Source organism: Budorcas taxicolor, chromosome 16 (assembly GCF_023091745.1).
Source record: "Budorcas taxicolor isolate Tak-1 chromosome 16, Takin1.1, whole genome shotgun sequence".
In the NCBI taxonomy this organism is placed as follows: domain Eukaryota; kingdom Metazoa; phylum Chordata; class Mammalia; order Artiodactyla; family Bovidae; genus Budorcas; species Budorcas taxicolor.
In genome coordinates this window covers 43,364,639-43,389,056 of record NC_068925.1, presented here as the reverse complement: position 1 = coordinate 43,389,056, position 24,418 = coordinate 43,364,639, and the positions used below count along the sequence as shown (strand labels likewise).

General features: G+C 48.2%; 1 protein-coding gene across 2 annotated transcripts; it reads right to left on the bottom strand.

Moving 5' to 3' along the window:
* Positions 1-986: 986 nt before the first annotated feature.
* Positions 987-23,815, bottom strand: EXOSC10 (exosome component 10). 2 transcript variants are annotated; one of them, XM_052653517.1, is made up of 25 exons: positions 23,692-23,815; positions 21,985-22,121; positions 20,941-21,064; positions 19,576-19,680; positions 19,117-19,282; positions 18,854-18,968; positions 16,934-17,009; positions 16,531-16,641; positions 16,182-16,325; positions 15,289-15,479; positions 13,693-13,849; positions 13,191-13,339; positions 12,972-13,022; positions 11,973-12,084; positions 10,204-10,254; positions 9,939-10,035; positions 9,756-9,865; positions 7,714-7,809; positions 7,298-7,372; positions 5,879-5,963; positions 4,736-4,809; positions 4,014-4,185; positions 3,155-3,216; positions 2,513-2,589; positions 987-1,711 (listed from the first exon to the last, which is right to left on the bottom strand). In XM_052653517.1, the coding sequence occupies exons 1-25, from the start codon at positions 23,800-23,802 to the stop codon at positions 1,681-1,683; spliced, it is 2,679 nt and encodes an 892-aa protein (XP_052509477.1). In that variant the 5' UTR covers positions 23,803-23,815; the 3' UTR covers positions 987-1,680. The 2 variants fall into 2 exon arrangements, with proteins under 2 accessions (XP_052509477.1, XP_052509479.1); XM_052653519.1 differs by having other exon boundaries at positions 988-1,711; positions 9,957-10,035.
* Between the last annotated feature and the right edge of the window lie 603 nt (positions 23,816-24,418).

Sequence of the window (24,418 nt, the reverse complement as noted above, 5' to 3'; positions counted from 1 at the left end):
TCTCCCCTCCTTCCAGCTGAACAGAGTAAGGATGTGGTGGGTGGCACGGGGGCAGTCACCAGGCCCAGGAGGTGGGAGTCCTGCGCTCAAGTTAAGGGCGGTAGAGCAACAAGATGGCAGTCAGAGTCTGAGGACCACCAGTCACTGCACCAGCTCTGGGCTGACTGCATTTACAGAAAAGAAGTGAAGTCACTCGGTCGTGTCCAACTCTTCGCGACCCCATGAACCGTAGCCTGCCAGTCTCCTCCATCCATTGGCTTTTCCAGGCAAGAATACTGGAGTGGGTTGCCATTTCCATTCAGAGAAAGACACCTTTTGCTAAGCCAGGGGTAGTGTGGCTTTTCTGTCAGGTTCAAACTCGAGTCCTATCTTGCTCATACTCTGGCTGTCCCAGATTGCTCTCCGCAGCACAGCCATGTCTGGTCTGGCCTGGCAACCCCGCGGGGTCTCACACACAGTCAGCCCTCTCAACAACTCATGGGAAAGACTTCCAAGAAAATAGGTTCCTTGTTTAAACATTAGTTAAAAAAAATAATGGTATCATTCTGTGCTTTCTTGATAGCCTACTTAAGGACTAAAATCAAATGGAATTTTGAAGAATAACCAAGAGACTGGGTCACAAATTTATTCAAAAAGTTCAGTGTTACATTAAGCATAATACAAAAATGCTGGTCCCATGGTTAACCCGCCTGCCAACAGGGTACATGGGTTCCATCCCTGGTTCGGGAAGATCCCACATACTACGGGGCAAATAAGTCCACGTGCACACATACTGAAGCCCGTGTGGCCCTAGAGCACGAGAGAGGCCAGCGTAAGGAGAAGCCTGCATATCACAGCTACAGAGTAGGCCCTGCTTGCTGCAACTAGAGGAAAGCTTGAGCTCAGCAATCAAAAAAAAAAGTACAAAGTGGAAACCTAAATGTTGAATGATGTGCATTAGCTAAAATCAATTTCAGGATGAGAAAGGTCTCATAATATAAATTTTAAAGGTGAAACACTATAGAAATATAAGGTCATCTGGAAGGTATTCACACGTAAGGTAAAAAGCCTTTCCATCAAAATAGTAAACATTCTCTCTGTGCTGCACGATTAAAGATGATTTAATTTTTCTCTTTACATTTTTCCATGTTTTTCTCATTTCCTATAATAAACATGTTATTAGTTTTATAACGGGGAAAAAACAAAATGTAAAAAAAAAAGAGAGAGAAAGGAATAGAGAAGAGACCAGGCTGTCGAGAAGCCCCAGTGGCTCCAAGCACCCACCAGTCCCTCTTCTCGAAGGTACTTTTCACCATCTGGCTTCATGTGCATGAGCAGGCGTGGACAAGTGCGTCCTCTCAGGATGGAGAGTCAGCTGGGCATCGTGCCCTGGCCTGTGGAGGCCTCCCTTTCCTGAGTCCTGGGGTGTCTCCTGCATTCCTCCTCGGGGGAAGTTCTGGATTTCTCCGGAAACCACGCTCCAAGGGCACACTTACCCCAGACCGCTGAAGAGGGTGACCTGGACAGGACGAGGTGTGTTCTTGCTACCCAGAGCTGGAGTGGCCGCAAAAGAAAAGTCAGGCACCCGCTTTCTTCCAGCAAGAGTTATTTTTTAATGGTTTAAAAATGAGTCTGTACAAAACCAGCACCGCTATCTGGTGCTTCCAGTCCACCAGGGGATCCTGAGGCTGTCTTCCAACATTATCTCTTTGGCCAATTGTGCCTGAAACCTCTGTAGAGACAGTGTGAAAACAAAAGGGTTAGTTCTTGCAGTCTGGCTGAATGGTGGCAGTCAGCCAGTTTATAAAACGTTGTGAGCCTTAATATTGCAGAACTGAGGGAAAACGGTCTGTTTGGGGTCGAGGAGAACTGAGCTGGGCAGTAGAGTGCCCCTGGCACTCCAGGGAACAGGAGTGGAGGCAGCAGCAGCAGCACCCTGTGGCCTAGCGAGGGAGGGCTGGCCGAGCTGAGGATGCTCTCTCCTCCGCTGCCACATCCTGGGAGTGCGTCCTCCGACTTCAGGGTCTGCTGCAAGGATTAGGGTTTTGGGCTTTTAACTAAAATACTCTTTTTTGGGCGATGCCATGTGGCTTGAGATGGAGAAGCCATCCCAAGGGATAGGGAACTCTCCATCCCGGGTTCTCCAACCAGGAATTGAACCCAGACTATCGGCAGCAAACGCACTGGACTGCCAGGGAGTTTCCTAAAATATTCTTGGACAACAATGACTATCCATATTTGCTTACTGATTTTTTTTCCCTCTTTCCTCAGAAAGGGGCTGACATAGGCAGATTTCAAACCTATTTGCTCTGGGATGACCCTAGGAGACCACGTGGTGATGGGAGAGGGCTGAGGGTGACTGGAGTCCTAGAAGGTCTGGTTACGACTATGGTTTCCAGTGATCACCTCTCCTCCTCCCAGCTCAGTTTTCTGACTGACAAAGATCGGGATCAGGCCAGGAGATGTGCTCTGAGATTCTCTTTAGGTGAGGCCTCCCTGGGTTTCCTTGGCCACGATGGCGTCTTGGACGTACCTGTCTGACTTTCCCGTTGGAAAGGACATGCTTTTGCTTCCAATCGACTGTTTAACTTTTTTGGCTGCAATGCATTTCTGTAAAGACAAGAAACCATCTAGGCTGAGTGACGACCACAACCGCACAACGCACAGGAAAACATGCGTAGGCTCAGACGGCCCATCAGAGCCTCCAGTGCCAAGGGTGTGACTCTTGGTTTCCTCGCAACTGGACATTTCTGGGTGTTAGTGAAGGCAAGGCTGTACAGATAAGCCACTGAGGGAACAGCCAGGCTCTACACAGGCCTCGCTTGCCCTCCTCATGCCAGACGTCCAGTCACACTGCACTCTGGCTGGCAGCAACGCCCACGGGGGCAATGGCAGGCCTGCACTGGTATCACAGGGAGTGCTTCAGCCTGCTGCTGTAATTCCCAAGGCAGCAAACAGTAACACCCTGCAAAACCACATGCCCACTTTTAGAGACACTTTACAACATATTTTTTCTTGCTGAAATAGTTGATGGGTATTGTTTGTGCCTGGGAAGAAATGAGGCGAGGGAAAGCTATGCAGACCGAGAGGATTCTTAGATGGGCCAGTCTTGCCAGCAGTGGAGGGTCAACAACACACACCTCAAGCCCACTGGTTTTCTCAGTCTGTTTCTTACCTTGCCTGACTGGGGCTGCTTGGTTGGGTCAAACTGGGAAGAAGGTTTGGATTTGCTGTTTCCTGCAAGGTAAGAAAAAAGAGAGACCAGTGACCATGTGAGTTAATACACACCACAGACTCACTACCGGGCCAGGTGCACAAGATCCAGGCAGTGCGGGCTGTCAGCTCACTAGCCCTTCACAGACAGAAACTTCTGGCTTGCTGTCACCTTACCAATCATGTCCTAAGCAGCTAAGGGTGGCCCGGAGCCCAGGCTCATTTCTCACAGGCCTGTTCTCAGGTCAGGGGCTGGTGGCTAAAGCACTGGCCAGTTCACATCAAGGGAATCCCTCTGGTTTCTGTGAAGGGTGAAGCCACTGTCCGTAAACTGGGGCCAGAGGGGATGTTCTTGCAGAAAAGACGGCTGTGTCGCCAAGGAGGCTGCTCTGTCATCAGGAATGTCACTGCAGCCCTTTCAACAGACAGGCTCTCACAGGCTAAGGAGGCACAGAGCATTATCTTCTAGGTACCAGGCTGTCTCAACAAACCACATCTTTCCTCTATGTGTGTATGTCTGAGAAAATGTGTTTCTGGACACAACTTGTGAAGAAGGCTGGAGCTACAATTACTAACAGAATGGACACTATCTTGATGAACCACCAGAGTGGCTCCTGCAGCTCAGCCCTTGGGGCTGAGGGTGGTGGCTCTCTGCCCTGTCCCCATCATGTCCTTGCATTGCCCTCACAATTCCAGGTTGCCTGCCTGGCCTAGGGCGGAGCTTAATCTCCACTAAGGTTCTGCTCTTCCCTCCCTGCCACCTGCTTCCCCACATGGGACGTGGTCAGGTGGTCCCTGCGGGACATCCCCTCCGGCCTCACCAGCAAAAGCCTTGAAATCCGACTTGCTGTAGTCATAGGGCGTAAAGTCTTTTTCTGGCGGATCTGGGTCTTTTGGCTTCTTGGAAAGTTTAAGGCGTTTCTTCTCTTGCTTCTGTTCTGTCGTCCTCGGGTCACTCGTCGCCCGCTCTCTCTTCTTGGCAGCATTCTCCAGCTGTGGATTGGACAGACCTGTAAGAGGGAAGCACGGCCACGACCAGGGCAGGGGGCCACTCTGTGCGAGTGACCCCTGTGAGCACCCTGCAAGGCACACAATGCCTCCAGAGCTTTAAACATAGGCTTGGGGATGGAGAGAGGAGCACTGGCGGTGCGGGGGCCGAGCTCCCAGCTGGAGGATGACATCAGGCCACTTGGAAAGGCCAGAGCTGAGCACTCCAGGGTGCTGGGGAGTCGGGCGGGGGCGGGGGGGGGGGCGAGGCAGGGGGTGAAACAGCTCCCAGGTGGAGTGGGACACAGAGTGGGCTTGATGCCTCACCTCCTTCTACAGGCCAAAGGCATGTTTATCCCAAATGCAGCGGGAGAACCACCCCAGACGGACAGTGACGCTGACCTTCTGGGGTGGGGGGCGGGGGGCGGCCACGAGGCAGCACTACACTGGACCAGCACCCGGAAGACGCCTATAACCCAACGCTGAGGGTGAGCCCTCCTGACATTCCAGACAAACCGTGACCGCGACCAGAGAAAGCAGAAATGCAGGCACGTACTGCAGTCTGCTGGCGGACGGACATGGCCTGCTCCGCGGCGGCCCTGTACTCCTCTTGGGCCTGGTCCCGGGCAGCTGCAAGAGAGAACGGTCTGTGGTGGCAGCCAGGCCTCTGAACCACACTGCTTGTGGTGTTACCCCTGCTGAGCATGGCCACCCTACCCCTCAGCCCCAACCCCCAGGGATGCCTGGAGGACCCTGCCTCGCGGCTCAGCCGTTTCTCTCCTCATCAACCAACCTCTGGGTCCATACCCCTGCCTGCTCCTCACCCAGCAGCCTCCGTGACTCCCCTGAGGACGCGGTGTCGGGATCTCAACCCTAACAGGTCAAGGACCAGAACCAAAACCTCCTCTGCCTCTAACCGGCACCCGTGCAGCCTCACTGCCCACACAGCCCCACCTCCCAAGGTGCTCAGGACAAAGCCTTGTGTCCAGGACCACCTCACCCGATGCTGTCAGCTTCTCTACGCGGCATGCCAGGCTCTGACTTTCCACCACCTGCCCTGCCCCCATGACGTCCACACCAGTGTCCCCCTTCATCTGCACCCTGTGCTGCCTCCTGACTGGACTGCCCGCCCTGCCCTCTGCCCAGCAGCTGGTGAGGCCTCCACACCTAAGTCAGGGTACGGCCCTCCCCTGCTCAGAGCCCTCCATGGCTTCCAACTCACTTGGAGTAAAAGTCCCAACAACAGATCCCTGCCTGCTCTCTGTCCTACCCTCCACCCACCCCCTGCCCCCATCCCTTCGGCCTCCTGGGTCACTCTGAGCAGTACTGCAAGCTGTGGCCTTGGCCTTGCCGGGCCACCAATCTGAACACTCCCCCCTGATGGCTGCGGCTCTCAGCTCAATGTCACGTTCACTAGACCGCCTCGTGGGCTACTGTACAGAAGCAGCCCATGCCCCGTCAGGCCCAGCCGCAGCACTTCCTTCCTCTCTCTTTGCGTAAGTACCGCTGCCCTGACAGCTCACACATCTCCGGCTCACTGTCTGCCCCCCCTCGGCAGAAGGGAGGCCATGGAGGGGAGGGCTGGGGCTGCTCGGCTGTGCCTGGAGCTTTGCTAGCGTAGCTGGGCAGAACAGCGAGCCAGGGCTGCTCTCAACCAAAGGCGACGGCTGAGCTGGCGCGGCGGTAGGTGCTGCACTACCTGTATGCCCCGCTGCCTCCTTAGCAGTCTCCTTAGGCTCTCTTCGTGCCTGTGCCTGGCTCGCCAGCTTCCAACGGTTGCTGATCTATAAATGAGAACAAACACAACAAAAGAGCTCCAAAACTCAGCTGCCTAGGATGATTCTTTTAATGAGGTGACGCAGAGCATGCTGACTGGTAGCTATACACATTCTAGGTCCTAAGTCCCATTATCTAATGATCCTGTATCTAATGACATGAGAAATAAGAGCTCATGCTGGCTTTATTTATAAAGTACTTATGTTATTCCAGGCACTGGGTTGGATGCCTGCATATCCACCCATTCAGTCCCTTCTATGACCCTGAGGCACAGGTACTATCATCACCCCCACTTTACAGACAGGAAATAGGTTGGGAGAAGCTAAGTAACGTGTCCAAGGGGACATGGTTAACATACGGTAGAGATGGTGTTCAAGGCAGGACTCCTGCAGGTCTAATGTGCTTCTTTAAGACACATTTACCTGGGGCATGAGAACACATCTCGGTGACAGGAAACGCTAAGTCTGGCTGGCGTGGCGGGGGGGGGGGGCACAGATGGCTGCCCCGACTAAGCCACAAGCGGGGGGAAGAGAAGAGACAGCAGAAACCTCACCTGACTCCCCATTTCTAAAAACAGCAGGCTTACCAACAGCAACAGGGCAGAGGCCCATCAGGGTTTCAGCCTGATTCTCTTTTCTGTTTTTTTTCGGCTGTGCCACATGGCACATAGGATCTTAGTTCCCTGATTAGGGATGGAACTCTCGTCCCTGCACTGGGGAGCGTGGAGTCTTAACCACTGGACTACCAGGGACATCCCTTGGCCTGACTCTCTGGCCTAAAGAGAAGTGCAGGGGTGGGGTCGGGGGCAGAGGGAGCCAGGCCACCCATCTGATCAGAGCACCACCTCCCACAGGGAGGATGAGGGCTTTTAACAGACAATTAACATGCCGGCTCCCAGGAACATCTCATGGGGGTCCAGGGAACATGGATTCTTACTCTTACTTAAAATGCTGTTAAAACAAACCACACAACATACAACAGAATGTTTCAAAATTTAAGCTGTCATCTTTAAGAGCATTAAAGTAATATTCACAAATAGAAATGCATTAAGCTATACATTTCATATCTGTATACTGTATACCTTGTAAATTAAACTCTAATTAAAAACAAAAACAAAAAACAAAGACCTGTTTCTTTAAAAAGTTCCCCAAAGCTTTCAAGAATCTGATTAAAGTCTGGCTCCTCTCTCTGGAAACAATGCTTATATATGAAGTGTTTCTTGCACTCATTTTCAGGGAGGTTCAAGGATGGGCTTGTTTAGAACAGAAACCTGGTTTAAGAAATTAAGAAGTCCTCTTTTCTTAGAAAGTTCACTCTTAGAAAGGGTGACAAATCCACTTACTTCATAGATTTTCGATGATGGATCAAACTTTGCTGACTGAGAAATGTGAGCCCGGTGTTCTACTGAAGGCAGAAACTGGAGAAATGGAAACCGTCATGTTAAATGCTGAGAAATAGAATCTGGACCCAGAATTCAGTGGCACTCAGATGTGGGTGTCTTGCTGGTTACATCTTAGGAGGCCTCAATGCAGAGTGTCAGCCTGGCCGCAGCTGCCTGGCCCTCAAGTGGGGTCCTCTTATTGACTTGGTCTCAGAAGACCTGACTCAGGGTCTCGACCCACTGCCAGGGATGACATCACGGTGGTGAGGCTTCGCTGGTCTTTGAAGTCTCTCGGTTCCTTTTTCAGGAAAAAGGCACCTACAGCTGCAGAAAGCTCTGCCTCTTGTCAGCCCTTAACATATGCAACCAGTACTTACCATCCGAAATGGATTTTCAAAGGACTCCATTATGTTCTGGGCTTTTTTCTGTGCAACTGTTAATGGACTTTTTTCATTTCCTTCAGCACTAGGTTCCTGCAGGGACAGAGAACAATGGCTTACAATCGTGACCATTTTATGATATTAGATGCCGGCAAGAGGAGTAACAGTAATAACGCCAACAGCTGACTTTTTAAAGTTATTTATTTATTGGCCATGCCACACGGCACATGGGATCTCAGTTCCCCAACCAGAGACTGAACCCGTGCCCCCTGCAGTGGAAGCGTGGAGTCTTAACCTTAGAGTGCCAGGGAAGTCCCAATACACACTCATTGAATTAATGAGTTCTCACCACATCCTTACAACCTACAAGGTACGTGGCGTTACTCTCACCATTGTACAGATGAGGAAACTGAGGCTGAGAGAGCTTAATTAAGTCTTCCAGAGCCTTACAGCTAATAGGGGCAGAATAAGGATGTAAGCCCAGATCTGGCTGACTGGAGAACCTGGGGTTGTAACGTGAAATTAGCTGAAAGTTAAAATCATACACCTTTATAGGTGACCAACAAAACTATGCAAGAGAATGTCGCTCTCACCAGGGACATCAGCCTGCGCTAGCCCCTGGCCTTCTCTGTAGTCAGGTTTCCTGTGTACCAGGAACACGGATGCAGCCTCTGCTAGACAACACACAGTGCTTACACATCCACATAGCCACAAGTTCATGCTCACATCTTTAGCTGCCTAACCGCCTTGGTGAGTCAATGAACTCTGTGGTCAACTGCAGGCCCTAGACTTCTTTTTGCATTGGCTACTGAAACAACACTGACTATATGTGGTTAAGAGAAAAGAAAAGTTCACTCCCAGACAGTTACTACATCTTGCAGGAGGTACTTCACCTTCTTGGCTCTGGTGCCGCATCTGAGTATGATGGGAGAGTTGTGAATGGGATTGGACCACCCAGCTTCTTACCACCTGAATACGTGCTAAGAATGAAACCTGTCTTTATCCAGACAGTATTCTTGCTTCTCTTTCTCAGTTCCTTCTTTCCAGAAATTATAGTTTTTCCTTCTTACCACATCTGTTGCATTTCCGGGTGGCTCAGACGGTAAAGAATCCGTCTGCAATGCAGGAAACTCAGGTTTGATCCCCGGGTCAGGAAGACCCCCTGAAGAAGGGAATGGCCACCCACTCCAGTATTCTTGCCTGGAGAATTCCATGGACAGAGCCTGGTGGGCTACAGTCCATGGGGTCATAAAAAGTTGGACACAACTAAATGACTAACACTTTCACTTTCTTTCACATCTATTGTGTGCTGTATTCAGATTTTATGTGTGATTTCCTTTTTTCTCTGGTCATCTCAGTAACTATCCATTCTGACCAGCACATGCACCCTGGTCTTCCTTTTGCACAGAACCCAGAGCTCATGTCTGCGGTGGAAAGGAGAAGCGTGCTGGGTGGGATCAACCAAGACAAGCTCTATCGTGTCCCAGGCCGGATTCCAGGAACAAGGTCCCCAAGTGGGCCACACTGGATGGAGTCTCCACTCAGCCTCCCTGGGAGGGGAGAACAAGTTCCTACCCACTTCCTGGTACTTGCACCTCCTGCTGCTCACTTAATCTAACGGGCCAGACTGGGGAGAAATGCTTTTTTCCTTCTTTTCATCCAAAACAGTCGTCAGGAAAGTACACTCAGCACACGCTATGAGTTCACTGGAAACACTGTTCTACCCCTTCTGGGAATCAGGATAACCTGGCCCTTGACTGACCTTGGATGAATGGGGAAGAAAGGCCCCTGTTTATATGTCCCTGGAGCTCCTGTCCGGCTCCCTGGGGGCACTTCCCCTGAGGATTTCCTCAGGCAGCACACAGAACCCTCCACCACCCCTCACAGACCTCCTCATCAGGGCAGCAAACACCATCCGGCCAATGGGCTTCCCGCCCACCCCCACCACCACTGGCTTCCACTTCCGGCAGACGGCCTCCTGTCTGATAAAGCCAGCACATCCCCCCAGTCTGGGTCACGTCCCGGATGGTGTCACTCACATTAAATAATGTGATGACAGCGGTAGCGACGAGACATCTGATGTCTGGCAGGGTCTCCTCGTCTTCTTGGGCGGAGAGGAGGCCCTCCTGCTTCTGCACCGGCACAGGCCCTACAGGGAGGGGAGTCAGCGCAGGCCAAGCCCACAGGGTGGCACACCGGGCAGCCCCACCCCCAGGACGTGCCAGGGGCCTCTTCGTTACCGTCGGTTGGGATGAGCGGGTAGCCATCTGACGGGGTATGGGAGCAGTCATGGGGGCCAAAGAGAACATTCTCCAATCTCTGTATCAAAAAGAAGGCAACAGGCCGGCGTGAAGGACCTGCAGGCAGGCAGCAGCTCTGTGACTAGATGACAGGCCCTGGTGTCTGTCAAGGAGGCTGGGTCTGTCCAGGCTGTGACTGGTTCCCCCCCCTCCCTCTGAAAAAGCCACAACGAACATATCACGGTACCTCAGGGTTGGGCAGCGGCCCACTCTTCCTCACTCCCGCTGCGACTTCAGACTACAGAGTCAAAACAGACAGAATGTCAGGAAAGTTCCCTAAATTTGATGATACACTCATTCTCTTTTTTTCCCTCAGTGCAGACGTGTCTCTTCACTAGACGGTGTTTCTCAAGAGCCCGAGACTTTCTCTCGTCCCTTCACCCCGTCTAGTGCCTGGCACTGTAATTACTTGTGCTCAGTAATTATTTGTTGGATGAAAGAATAAAACCCTTTATCACAGTGAGGCACAATACAGGATTCCAAAGAGCTTGAGAAAGATTTTTGTCTAGTCACTGGTGTTTTGCTCTTTACTGGGCAACGTATAGAGTCAAGAAAGAAATATTGGCGTGAAGACATTAAATGTGCTTATCCTCAGATTCTCTTCTTTTTTACCTCAAAGGGGCTGATTTCAAGTTGCCTGTGATCAATAATCTTTCAAAAAATTACAAACATGTTTTACACATGCTAATATTATTACTGAGACAAAACATTAAAAACGGTGCCAAATAAAACACAAATCGAAACATGCATATCTTTCTGAACACCCTCTCTCCCACCCCATAGCAAGGGCAGAATAAATGTTTGTATGGATTAAAAACAAAACAAAGCACACACACATGTAAACCTACACATAAGCTTGTGTAGACATGCTGTAACATCTACACAAGAACACAGGTGTGTTGGTATGCATGGGTTTGTATTACGGGCTGGGCACCCTGCTTTCATCTAAATCTGCCTAAACTTTAGCATCTTCTTCACAGTTAGGCTTTCTGAATTCCCTTCTCTCTGGGGTGCTCCTGTTTCTTATCACCTCGGCTTTCTTGTGTGGAGTGAGTGGTCCTTGACTCCACTTTCATTATCTTCAACTCTACTTGCCATTCAGAGAACACCTCTAAAGTACTTAGCATGGTGCTCAGAAAAGAACTGCAGCCACTGTCACCACCTGTTATAAAGTCCCATCAGTCTTTGCTTTTGAAGGTGTTTCCTGAACCTGTCTTTTCCCTTCCATTCCTGTGACTGACACACTCATCAGGGCTCTTATCATCTCACTTTGGACTACTGCCAGGCTTCCAAAATGCAGTCTCTGTGCTGAGATCCCCACCCCAGTTTATCCTGCAAGGCTGACTGCCTCAGGACAACAGCTAACCAGCCCATCATCAGACATCATGAGACATCACGGGCCCTTGGATTAATAAAGATAAGGTTGCAAAGAAAGAAGGATGAGGGTTTCCCTGGTGGCTCAGTGGTATAGAATCTGCCTGCCCATGTAGGAGACGTGGGTTTAACCCCTGGTCTGAGAAGACCCCACATGCTGTGGAACAACGAAGTTCGTGTGCCGCAACTATGGAGCCTGTGCTCTAGAGCCCGGGAACTGCAACTTCTGAGCCCAAGTTCTGCAACTACTGAAGCCTGCGTGCCTTAGAGCCTGTGCTTGGCAGCAAGAGAAGCCACTGCAATGAGAAGCCTGCATGCTGCAATGACGATTAGCTCCTATTTGCCGCAAATACAGCAACGATGCTCCAGCACAGCCAAAAATAAATAAATAAATATTTTAAGAAAAGGATGAACTTTAGCTTTTGACTATCATAAAGACACACCCACTGGATTTCCTAAATCCTATTATTTCCTCCAGCTTTTTTTTCAGAATGGAGACCGACTCACGTGTGAAGGAGATTATACGGAGCAAGATGCCAGCAGACAGAGCTGAGAAATCTGTGGAGCTGGGGAGCTTCTTACCTTGAGCAGAGGCATCTCTCGCGCCTGCTGAATCAGAAGGTGCATTTCGTTGATCTGCTGCCGTACGAGAGGAGGCACGGGGTTACAGCAAGCGATGATGCCCTGAGGTTCCCTGAAGGAAGAGAACACATTCAACATTGCCCAGAAGCTCGGCCCACAAAGGCTACAGGAAAGAACAACTCGGTGAAGCCAGAGTGTAGGTGCTCAGGTGAGAACTGAGGGAACACGGTCTGTCAGGGCGGCCCCGCTGGCTGTTCCGAGACGCGTTCTCCGCTGCACTCGGCCCTGAGCAGACGCCTCCTGCTGCTGCCTGCCGCTCTCAGGGGGGGCTGGAACGCAGCCCCACAGCTCTGCTCACCTGCAACCCTGCAAGGAGGTGCCAGGTGATGCTGAGTTTTGATTCTCTGCTTATACTCCAATTAACATCATAAGACATCTAAAATCATGAGACACCTTAATGCAGAAGGAGGTACAGATGAAAGAGTCTGAGACATTTTCTCTCCTTTAAAGTGGATGCTCCAGGCTCAGAGACTTACACGCTGAGGCTGCTGTTAAGTCACTCAGTTGTGTCCAACTCCTCTGTGACCCCATGGACTGTAGCCCACCAGGCTCCTCTGTCCATGGGATTCTCCAGGCAAGAATACTGGAGTGGGCTGCCATTTCCTCCTCCAGGGGATCTTCCCCACCCAGGGATCGAACCCATGTCTCCTGCATTGGCAAGTGGATTCTTTACCGCTGAGACACCTGGGAAGCCCAGAGACTTACACGGGAGTCCATATAAGGGATAAATATGGAAATAGCTCCAGTTCAGAAGCTCTGCTTCCTAAATGGCAGTGCACGGGCAGAGATTCTGCATTCCTTGGACTTGCTAACTTCCTCAGAGCACTAATCTGCTCTGAGTAAACAGCCCTGAGGTAACAACAATCAGGGAAGCTGGATCTGAAAGACAGCACTTTCTCTACTGAGGAAGTCAGAGCACATTAATCAGTCCTCACTCACTTGGGCAGCTCCTCAGCTATCTTTAGCATCATGTGGTTTGGCAGGACGTATCTGGAATAAAACACACAACAGGATCCCATTAAATTCTGCCGACAAGCTCCATGATGTGCTGTAACCCTGGGAAAACATAATCAACTTTCATGGTGAAAAGAGTTGAAAAAGCCCATTATTTCCTTGTCACCACACCTAGCAAGAATGAAAGGGATTGATAGTCCTTACCCGTAACTCTCATCTTCCCGACGAGCTGTTTTATCCCTCCAGGCAAACAGCAGCTGAAAGGCCGTCAACTGCTGTGTGTTCAGATGCTTCTTCTGCTTCCTATAGAGTTCCAGGTAAGATTCGTCTGTGAAGATGGGTTTGATGAATTTCTGCAAAATATTAAAGAATGCTCAAGATAAGTGGGAATCAGTACTGTGCCCTGGGCTCTTCAGGACACTGGGCTCTTTCATGAACGTAAACCGCAAGGCAGACGTGCACCGCCACAACCACTGAGCCCGTGTGCCTAGAGTCCATGCTCTGCAACGAGAAGCCACTGCAGCGAGGAGCCCGCAAACCCCAGCTAGAGAGTTGGCCCCACTTGCGCAACTAGAGAAAGCCCGTGTGTAGCAACAAAGACCTAGTGCAGCCAAAATAAATTAACTCATTAAAAAAGTTTTTAAAAATAAATAAAAGAGCAAAGCAGAGCACGGGGACCCGAGTGGAACCTGGGCCCGGGCTGTACCTTGAGGCAGATGTCGCGACTGCGCTGCCACACCACCTGCAGCTGTGTGGGCTGCTCGTTGCCGCGCTCCCACAGCTCCAGCCGCATCTTATCATAGATGTACAGCAGGTAGTGAGTGTCATCTCGGGCATAGCTCAGCATTTCCTCAGGCAGAGGTCTAGGATTGCAACAGAGAACGCTGTTTCACTGGTTTCCCCTGAGGTGGCAATTTGACTCGTCTACCCTGTGGGTTCCTGCTGAAGTCCAAGAGTCTCCCCTGGCCAGTACTACAGCCCCACCAGATTCTCAGGCATCCTCATGGGACAAGCCACTCTTTCCACAACTGGGCAGAAGGGGCAGCAGGGCAAAGATGTGGTTAAAAATCAGGGCCCTGCCTTGGATGTGAATCTTATCCCACTGCATGGCATGTGGCAATGGTCAGGTAAAAGGAAGTGGTTTTCAGCTTTTATCAATTCTCATCTTATAGTTCTTTACTAAATTCTCTTGAGAAATTCTGGCATGAGATGTGCAGAAGAGTTTAATGCTTTTGCATACAACAGCTACAGCCTCAGAGAGGAAGCCAGCCATCTGAAAATTACCAAGGGGAGCAAGAATCCCACAAAGTGTGGCAAGACTCCGTAACAGCCTTAGATTATAGTAAATGCTATAAATATTATATTTATACAGTATATATTTACTATGTGCTATATTTATTATACTGTAAATTACTATACAGTAATTACTCCACTATAAATTACTTAGATTACAGTAAATACTGATTACAAGGCTAAGTCACCTCTGTTCTTAGAATTCTCTCACACTTATGGGAGACCATCTCATACACATGTACCAGGGAGACGTGGGTTACAAACAAGAGACTGCCATGGACAAATGCTGACATGGCATGGCAATTTCAACTATTTCCATGAAGCATGATGCACTATTTATCTAAGACAGTAATTCCTGACTTTTTCAAATATGAAACATTCTTTTTACTTTAATTTTTCTTATAATTTATGCTCAAGTACAATCTAATTTCCTCCTCAATAAATATGAAGCATTTTTTTAAACGAAATTTACTTCCATTTTAGAAGTTTTAAATATTTCACATCACAAAACTAAACTGAAATTTATTAACATTCTCCTTTATGTAACATAATCAGTCCAACATAAACTCTATATTATTCTAAAACTTCCAGCTGTCCTTATGCCACTAAAAACAAACGGAGAAAAGCCCAATGACTTTCAACTCATGATCCAAATGGGGTACCTCCCTGGTGGTCTAGTGAGTAAGAATTCGCCTGCCAGTGCAGGGGACAGGTGTTCGACTCCTGGTCTGGGAACTAAGCCCATGCACCACAACTACGGAGCCCACCCACCCTTGAGGCTGGGGTCCGCAACAAGAGAAGTCACTGTAATGAGAAGCCCAAGCGCTACAATAAAGAGTGGGCCCTGCTTGCAACAATGAAGACCCAGTGCAGCCAAAAATAAACTTAAAAAAAAAAGAAAGAGAGATCCAAATGGTGTTACAGCCTGTGCGCAGGTCTCCACAGTGGGGTTAACAACCACCCAGGCCTCCCTCTGCCAGCCCTGTTTCCTCATCAAGAACAAACTGACCGTATCCGCCAGTCGGCCAGCTGGTACTGCTTGTTTGACTCCACGCTGCAGTAGAGCTTCAGCAGGTGGTCCAGGGAGTGCCTGCCCAGGTTAAGAAGGCGAGCTGCCTGGTGGGTATCAAACATGTTCACCACGTACAACCCAAAGTCCTTCTGGAGCCATTCTATGTCTGAATCAGCACCATGGAAGACCTGAAAATAAAACCAAAGCCATGCGGTACAGAGGCACAGGGCCGTTTATGCTCTGAAATGAACTCTGTCCCTAGGTTATTAGGACACTGGAATGGAAGCCAGGATAAAGATAAAGATGGTTCAGTTTTACATGCTTCTTTTAGTTTGGGCCACAGTCCTCTACAATCCTAATTGCATGCTTGTAAGTGCTAACAGCTGATGACTAAGAAAGCCACATTGCTAGCTTTAAGGACAGCTTTAAGTCCAACAACCTTGAGATCAAGGACTCACTGCAGTATTCATTAAAGTGCTTTAACATTTTTCTGGGTGGTGAGCTAAGTCTTAGCTGTTCTAACAGAGGGTTAGAAACAAAAGCGTGTGGTACCCGACTGGTGTTAGTCGCTCAGTATCCAACTCTTTGCGACCCCATGGACTATAGCCCATCAGGCTCCTCTGTCCATGGGATTCTCCAGGCAAGATTGCTGGAGTGGGTTGCCCTTTCCTTCTCCAGGGCATCTTCCGGACCCAAGGATCAAACTCGGATCTCCTGCATTGCAGGCAGATTCTTTATCGTCTGTGCCACCAGGGAAGCCCACCCGAGTGGAGGAAGTTACAATTTTCTCTCTCAGCTTTATTGGGGCTATGCCAAAATGACGACAATACTAAATTGAGAAGCACTTAAATCCTGTGCTCACATGTAACAGTGGGAAAAGGCTGGCTAACCTTAACAATAGCTGGGTCTGTGAGGCTCTCGTTGAGAATATACATGTCACTGCGAAGCTCCAGAGTGTCAACGATGAAGTCTTCTGTCCGGGTGGAAATCTGCATCAGGCAGGTGAGCCCCAGGAAGCTCCTGTAAGAGTGGTGCTAAAGTACACAGAAAGAGGGGGAAACAGCGAAAAAAGGATTTTTATCAGGCTTACAGTTAAATTGATTTTGAAAAATCAGTAATAAATAAAGTAATGTGATTGTTACCAAAAAACAGGTTTAAATTAGTACTAATTTCATACTTCTTGAATAGGTGAACTCACAGAAAATGTAAACACTTGCTTCTAGGTCATTAATAAATTACCTCCAGGTCTACAGCAAATTCTTGACACTTCAGGAGCTTTTCATTGAGTTCCACTAGTTCATCCAGTGTGGACACGAAGTGGCAGGGTGTCTCTCCTATAGGTCTGTATAACTGCATCACAAAAGTATAGGGAGAAGGAGAAGACTATGAACCATCGTCTTTCCCTAAAGGAAAAAGTGAATTATGAGTCCAAGAAATGATCCGAAGTCACACCCTTCTATTTGGGTAGCCAGAAAATTCATTCGGCTTTCCATAACATCTTACGGGAAAACTCAAACGAATTTTTGGCCACCCCAATACTATAAAAGCAACTAAGGAAAGCCAAAACTGCATCCAGTCATCGATGTACCTGATTCTTCCTGGGATACTTGGGAACCACCCATCAGCCAAGATCGGCACTCACCTGAGGCTCTGGCTTTTGAAGGACTGAGTCTGGTGGCGTAAAGTGATCTAGTTCATATTGATAAGGATGCGCAAACCTGAATCAGTAAAATGAAAAGGTACAAACAATAAATGCTGGAGAGGTGTGGAGAAAAGGCAGCCCTCTTGCACTGCTGGTGAGAATGTAAACTGATACAGCCACTATGGCAAACAACATGGGGCTTCCTTAAAAAACTGAAAATAGAACTACCGTATGACCCAGCAATTCCATTACCAGGGGTATGCCCTGAGAAAACCGTAACTCAGAAAGACACAGGCACCCCGATGGGCACTGCAGCGCTATTTACAACAACTAGGACACAGAAGCAGCCTAAATGTCTACTGATGAACGGATGAAGAGGACGCGGCATATATACACAATGGAATACTAGACAGCAAGGAACAAGACTGGGTCATTTACAAAGAAGTGGATGGACCTAGAGTCTGTCAGAGTGAAGTCAAGTCAGAAAGAGAAAAACAAGTATTGTGTATTAGCAAACATATATGGAATCTACAAAAACTGTACTGATGAGCCTATTTGCAGGGCAGGAAGAAAGATGCAGATGTTGAGAATGGACCTGTGGACACGGTGGGGAAGAGGAAGGTGGGACAAACGAACAGAGTGGCCCTGACATACATCCACTACCGTGAGCAGAACGGCCAGCTGGCGGGGAGCTGCCGTGCAGCACGGGGAGCTCAGCCTGCTGCTGTGACGACCTAGTGGGGTGGGATCGTGAAGGGGTGGTGGGAGGGAGGCTCAACAAGGTGGGAGGATGCATTTGTACATATAGGTGATTCTTTTCGTTGTACAGCAGAAACACAACGCTGTAAAGCAATTACACTACAATGAAAAACAAAAAAATCTTTGTGATTAACTCCATGATTTAAGGAAGAACAACCGTTTAAATCCAGTTTGTTAAAACAGACAAGACCATTGTGAAAATTTTTTAAAAAGCATCATTGCTTCAATGATGATTCAAGTGCATCGAAAAAAAAAAAAATTAGGTGCAACTTGTTCATCCGTAAAAGTATAACAATTAAAAATCTATTCATTTATAAAGATTTGAGCACTAATTGGAAAAACACTGTATAGCTGCTGCTGCAGATGATACAGAAAGGTGAAATATATAATTTTCTGTGATCTGGAATAACGGATCTGTGCGGTGAGAGAGGATGGGGCAAACACCTCAGTTGTCATATACTAAATGATGCATTTTCTTCAGTTCTGCTATCAGACTCTGGCATAAGAATCTTGTCTTTTTTGGGTTCCCTGAGGGCAGGGCCCTCTTTCAGTGCCTTTATTTCTCCAGCACTTGACTGGAGGCCTCACAGTACAGAGCTGGGGCTGAGGCATCAATGCCCAGACACTCTGGCTACGTGTGAGAAAAGGACCAACACTGACAAAGTTCCCTTCATCTTTTTTCTTTACACTGAAGGCAAAGTCCTATTGTCTGTTTATAGCAAAGTTTTTCCAAGTTACTTATACTGCCAAGGAGAAGGTCTTTTCTGTGCTAAGTTTACAGCTTACCTACCTGTATGAGACCCCACCTGACAAGAGAGGCAGAGTGGTACAAAGGAAAGAAAATTTTAAGAAAACTTGGGTGTTCTAGTTCTAGTTCTAGTGGGAAGTTAGCATCTCAAGTTTGGTTCTTACATCTGTACAATGGGGACGAGAGCAACTGGCAGCTCTTAGGACTGTGTGAGGGCTACGTGAATGACGCCTGTGTGAGGCCCTCTGTGAACACAAGCAGGAGGTCAGCTGGTAAGATTCACCTCAGGATGAGGGGAAGAGTCACCCACTCCTCAGGTTCTGCTCTCATTCACACATTTTACAAAAGTGACGCAGAGCGAAGACACACACGGCGGTCAAGACTCGCAACAGGACAGACAGGTGAACACTCACATGTCCTGCTCCACCTGCTGGGTTCTCTGCTGATGGATTAAATCCGCGAGGGCAGGGGGGACATCCAAGTCCTCAGGGCGGTCCTGCGGGCGTTCCCGCCTTTCTTTGGAGAGTGCTGGAGACCCAAGCGGCGACAAAGACAGGTTTACGCTTTGTCTAGTTACCGAGGGTTAACTGGCTCCCTCTGAATTTGAAGAAAGGAAGACGGGAGGGAGACCTCTCTCCCTTCACTTCTGTTGTTGGGCAAAGTTGGCACCACTTACCCTGAGGGAGGGGTTTCTGAGCATTGGGCTTAATGAAGATTTTGGGAAGAAATGGTGTGTTAGAGTTGTCGATCTTCTCTCGGAACTTAAGCTGAGGTCGGATGATGTTTTTTGCATGAAGTAGCCGGAAAGTTTCAGATTTTGTTTTTTTGCTATATTCTCCTGCCTATGATCAACAAATACAAATACTTCATAACACAGCAACTTGAAAACTCAGAAAACTAAATTCCATTTTACGCCAACGGCCAACCATTAAAGAATGTACGTGTGACACTGGGGATGGGGTGGGGGCTGCAAAGTCGACTAGAGGGTGGAATTAGGTTGTGTCTGTTTATGAGAACAAGTTAGGCAGTGGCCAGTTCTGTGTTCAATAAATTAGAACAGAAATGCAAATAAGAAAGGGTAAAGGCCCTAAGGTTGGTATCAGATACTCCAGTGCCTCTGAAAAGCAGCCCTCACCTTCCGGTTCCAGCTGGACACTATGGTTTTGGGGACCTGTAACCCTGCAGGGAGGACAGGTTGTTGATTCTTATTCACGCCTGATGCTTCGTCCAGTAAAATGCCCTAAGAGTGTAAGAGGTATTAGTTTAGTATCTTCCTTTAAGGGTTAACAGAGTTAATTACCTAAAATTTTACAAAACATAGCCAGAGAATTACGTGCAAGAGTACACATTTTTAAGAGCAAATAACTGTAGGAGATGTGATTTGAAAGTCAACCCAAGTAATTAAAGCATTATTTTCTCAAAGGTAGGGCAGTGATCAGGCACTCCCAACCCTTGACTGACTCTCTTCACAGTTCTGAATTGGGTTGAAAATTCAAAAGTGACTTAACAGGATGATGTGGCCTATCATCCTAGACTGCATTAAAGATAGAGGAATGGTAATCAGAGTGAGAATGAAGGCTGTCCTCATCTATCCATATTTTGTACAGTAGCACCAGATGTGGGGTCTCAGTTTGGGCACTATCACCAGTGGTGCACCTGGCTGACAAATGGTAGGACTTGAAATCAGAAAATCTGAGGAAACCACTGAAAGACCCGTGGCCATTTAGACCATGGAAGAGATGACTTCATGGGACAGGAGAGCATGATTTACATATCCACAGGACTGTCACATGGTTGAGCATTAGCTGTGTTTAGGACAATCTGTGTATTTCTGTAAGGAATATTCTGTTACAGAACTAGGCAGAAAACGACGGTTGGCTAGCTATCGCAATGAGCCACATCTCCCTCTAATCACAGAAGTCAGGGTATTTAGAAGACTGAATGTGTGTGCTCAGTCGTGTCCAGCTCTTTGGAACTCCATGGACTGTAGCCCACCAGGCGCCTCTGTCCATGGGATTTCCCAGGCAAGCATACTGGAGTGGGGTGCCATTTCCTCCCCCAGGGGACCTTCCCGACCCAGGGAGTGAACACAAGTCTCTTGTTTGTGTCTCCTGCATTGGCATGCAGATTCTTTACCACTAGTGCCACCTGGGAAACCTAGTAAAAATGGATTAAATGTTGGTTGTGCCCTGCATCCAGAGGCCTCCTCTCCTGCAACAAAATGGAACTGGCAAATCTGGAGGGTAGATTTATGATACAGGCACTTTAAAAACAGGCATCCCCAAGGGAAGTAATATTCTGAAGTGATGTAGCTGAAGACAACTGTGTTATTTTTGGGGAAAAGAAGCCAACTACCAGAGGAAGGGAATATTGTTCTGGGCAAGAAATGCTAAACTTCCTTTCTTTTCATTTCCTGAAGTGCCTGGGTTTTCTTTCATTATTTAATAATACAAAGGCTCTTCATTTGTTAGTTACCTTAACAGTGAGGTGAAACACTCACCACTCTTTCCAGAATAACATCATTGGTGTCGACCAGCAGATCAAACTTGTCCTCCAGCTCGGTCACTTTACTCCGGTCCTTAATGTTGCTTCGGCACCCGTGGTACTGCATCACCCTACTCATGCTGGGAAGGACCGGAAAACCCAAATCAGTCAGTATGCTTTTGTTTGCTTGTTTACTAATCTGGCAGAAAGCTCCCAAGGCTTAGCTCAGATTATTCCCAACACTTTCTATAACAAAATATTTATTTATTTGGCTGTGCTGAGTCTTAGTTGCAGTATGTGTACTCTTAGTTATGGCATGTGGGATCTGGTTCCCTGACCAGGGATCGAACCTGGGCCCCCTGCAGTGGGAGGGCAGAGTCTTAGCCACTGGACCTCCAGGGAAGTCCTCCCTAATAGTTTTGGATCAAACTAACAAAACCTGCACCCTTATAGCAAAAAACATTGCTAGTTGTATGGCATTGGGCAATTCACTAAATCTCACAAAGACTTATTTTCTTCATTCGTTATTTGAAGGGGTGGAAGAAATTACCCCAAGGCTTTGTTTAATTTCTAAAAAAATATACAACACTATGTAAACGATGTACTCTGCATTCACTGTTTTAACATGAAATCTAAAACAGATTCTCTAATTCTGTCATGCAACAGTTCAACAAAACCAGTGTCTGTGTAATGTCTGTCCCAATACACTTATTAGAAAGCCATTACTAAAAAATAAAATAGATTCAAAAAAAAAAAAAGAAAGCTAAAGCTTGTGACTCCGCAGGTTGTGTGAGAGAATCTTGGATCTAGGTTTTCAAGTCCCATATTAATCTAAAAAGATTCACTGTCTATAGCTGCAATAGTCAACATGTATATTTTTAAAGTTAAACTCAAAATTTACCAAGTAACATTCCCTAATCAAAATCCATTGTCATTTTTACATTTTATAACTCCAAAGCACAGAAAATTATGGTAAGAAAAAAATACAAATCTCAGGAAAAATCATCTACTTCTTCATAGTCATTTCTTTCAACATGAGAAAAGAATATCTAGTACTTACCACTGAAGCAACCTGTCTCCCTGTGTTTCACAAAATGCCTGGAAGCCAGGAAAACTTCGGTAAAAATCATACTCATCACCAAACTGTGGTAGGCCCCCAGACGCCTTGGTGACTGCCACCACTGCTCCAAGAGCGAACTGTCAAAACCAGAAAAACAAGCATGTTCTAGGCACGGGTCACCATTCATTCAGCAGCTCATTTTTTCCCCAAGATCTACTATATATAAGGAACTGTCCTAGATGATGAAGATACCCAGTCTCCCTGCAGCATTTAATGCTGATTTTACCCCGACCCTTATGATACAAGAATGAACGTGAAAACGAGCTTTGGAGCTTACATTCTTGGGAGAATGGGTATAGAAATAACAAATACATATAATAAGTCTAAGATTCAGAACAGCCTGGTACTGTGACCTTAGGCAGTATTTATTTGAATCTTAGTTTCTGAATTTGATAAACAAGTGTAAGGGAGTTCCCTGGTGGTCCAATGGTTGATACTCTGTGCTTCCACAGATAGGGGCATGGATCAGTCCCTGGTTGGGGAACTAAGATCCCACAAGCCACATGGCTCAGCTAAGTAATAATAATAATAATAGATACAAACAATATAAGAATATTCTAGATCTTTCATAGGACTGATTTAGAATGGTTACTATCCACAGCTGGACTTGTGCTTATGGCTCAGCTGCTGCCAAGGATGTCTCTATTTCAATTTCTGTGTGGGAAAGAGAAAAACCTGAAGTGGCTCTCATGGGCAAATGATGGTTGGTCACATGAAAGCCAGATGACATCACTGTAAGCTGTGTTATACATGTTTTCCAAGAAAAAAGAGAGAATGGGAACTTGAATCATGGTGGCATTCTTGGTAGCACAGAACCACCCAATCAGGACCATGGCTAGTGGCCCAGGAATCAATCGGAACCAAATAAATGAATTTGTGGTAGAGATAAATTAGACAAAATGCAAGTGGAGTTTTAGGGAATCTGTAGTGCTAACTTACAAGCTATTTTATTTTATTTTATTTTTCTTTATTTCCGTTATTTATTATTTCTACAAGCTATTTTAGTTTCATGGTCTTGTAAGAGCTATGCATGAGATGTTTAATTCCAGATTTGTTTGCTCATATTTAAGCACCATTAGACAAATAATCCAAATGAACTCTAAGGAAGGAGGCACTGATCAATGTTCTATGGCATCTACAGGAGGGACACTCGGTGGCAGCTCTACATTAAACCCAGGGTTTAGGATTATGTAGGGCTGAACCTGGGAGAGGGAAGAAGGGCCATCCCCGCCGCAGGAGGGGAGGACAGCAAGTATGGGCAGCTTGAAGCAGCCGAGCCTCTCCGGAGAGCTGTTTGAATGGCTCAGGCCTGGGCGGGTCGGGGTCGCGAGGGCTGGGGGCTTCAGGGTGACCAGGAATCCCTTCCTATGACGTGGCGACAGCTCTCCATGCTCGGGACTGCAAGGGTTCAAACGGGAGATCCAGGACCCTGGGGAGTGGGGAGTCCCCCAGTGTCAGCGAGCGAAGCCCCATCCCCAGAGGGTGAAGAGGCAGACTGTGCCGGGAGAGGGCACAAGCCCCTTTACCCTCTCCCGGGGCTCGGCTGCATCGTGCACGCGGCCGGGTGGGCGGCCGCCCAGAGGGTCCGGGCCTGCTTCCGGTCAGCCGCGGGCGGCTCCCGATGCCCCCGAGGCCTCACGAACTCACCTTCACGAAGCTGTCTGCGTCCGGGAAGCCCGGCAGCACCATCTCCCCGTCAGACTTGACCGCGCTCGTGGCCGACTGGGCCTTGGACTCTCGGGGACTGGGAGGCGCCATTTTTCCGGCTGGCGCGGCTCTTCTCGCGAGAGTGCTTCGGCCCGCGCGACGTGCGGGCACTGCGCATGTGCGGAGGCAGTTCTTGCTGGGAGCGAGCTGAGAAGTTTGAGTTGGGGCGGAATCAGCCTGAGAACCCGGCACCAGCCGCGCCGCCCACCCCGCCCCTACCCAGGGAGGTTGAATTTTTCTTTAACCTCGTATTATTTCATGCCAACAACCCCGTGCTTTACGATGAGACGCAGAGGACCCAGTAATTCTCAGATTTAAAGCCAGCTCTTCCTAGGCTCTGGTTTCGTGTCCCCCTGACCCATTTGATTTGACTCCTGCAATTCTCCCTGTCTGGTATCTTCCCTCGTTGCTGGTTCTTCCGTAACAGACTACCAGTATGCTGGCATCTCTCCCAAATGAAAAGCAAGACAGAAAACGCCACTCCAACCAACACCTTCCAGCCACCGCAACATTTCTTTTGCACTTCATAGGTAAGCTACTGGAAAAGGCGTCTGTTACCTCCAGCGCTCTGAAGCTCCTCCAGTTAGAGGTTTCTCCTGATCCACACCGCTGGAAACACTCCTAAGGCACTTCAGTGAGAACTCGAACGTTTGTGAAATGAATATCT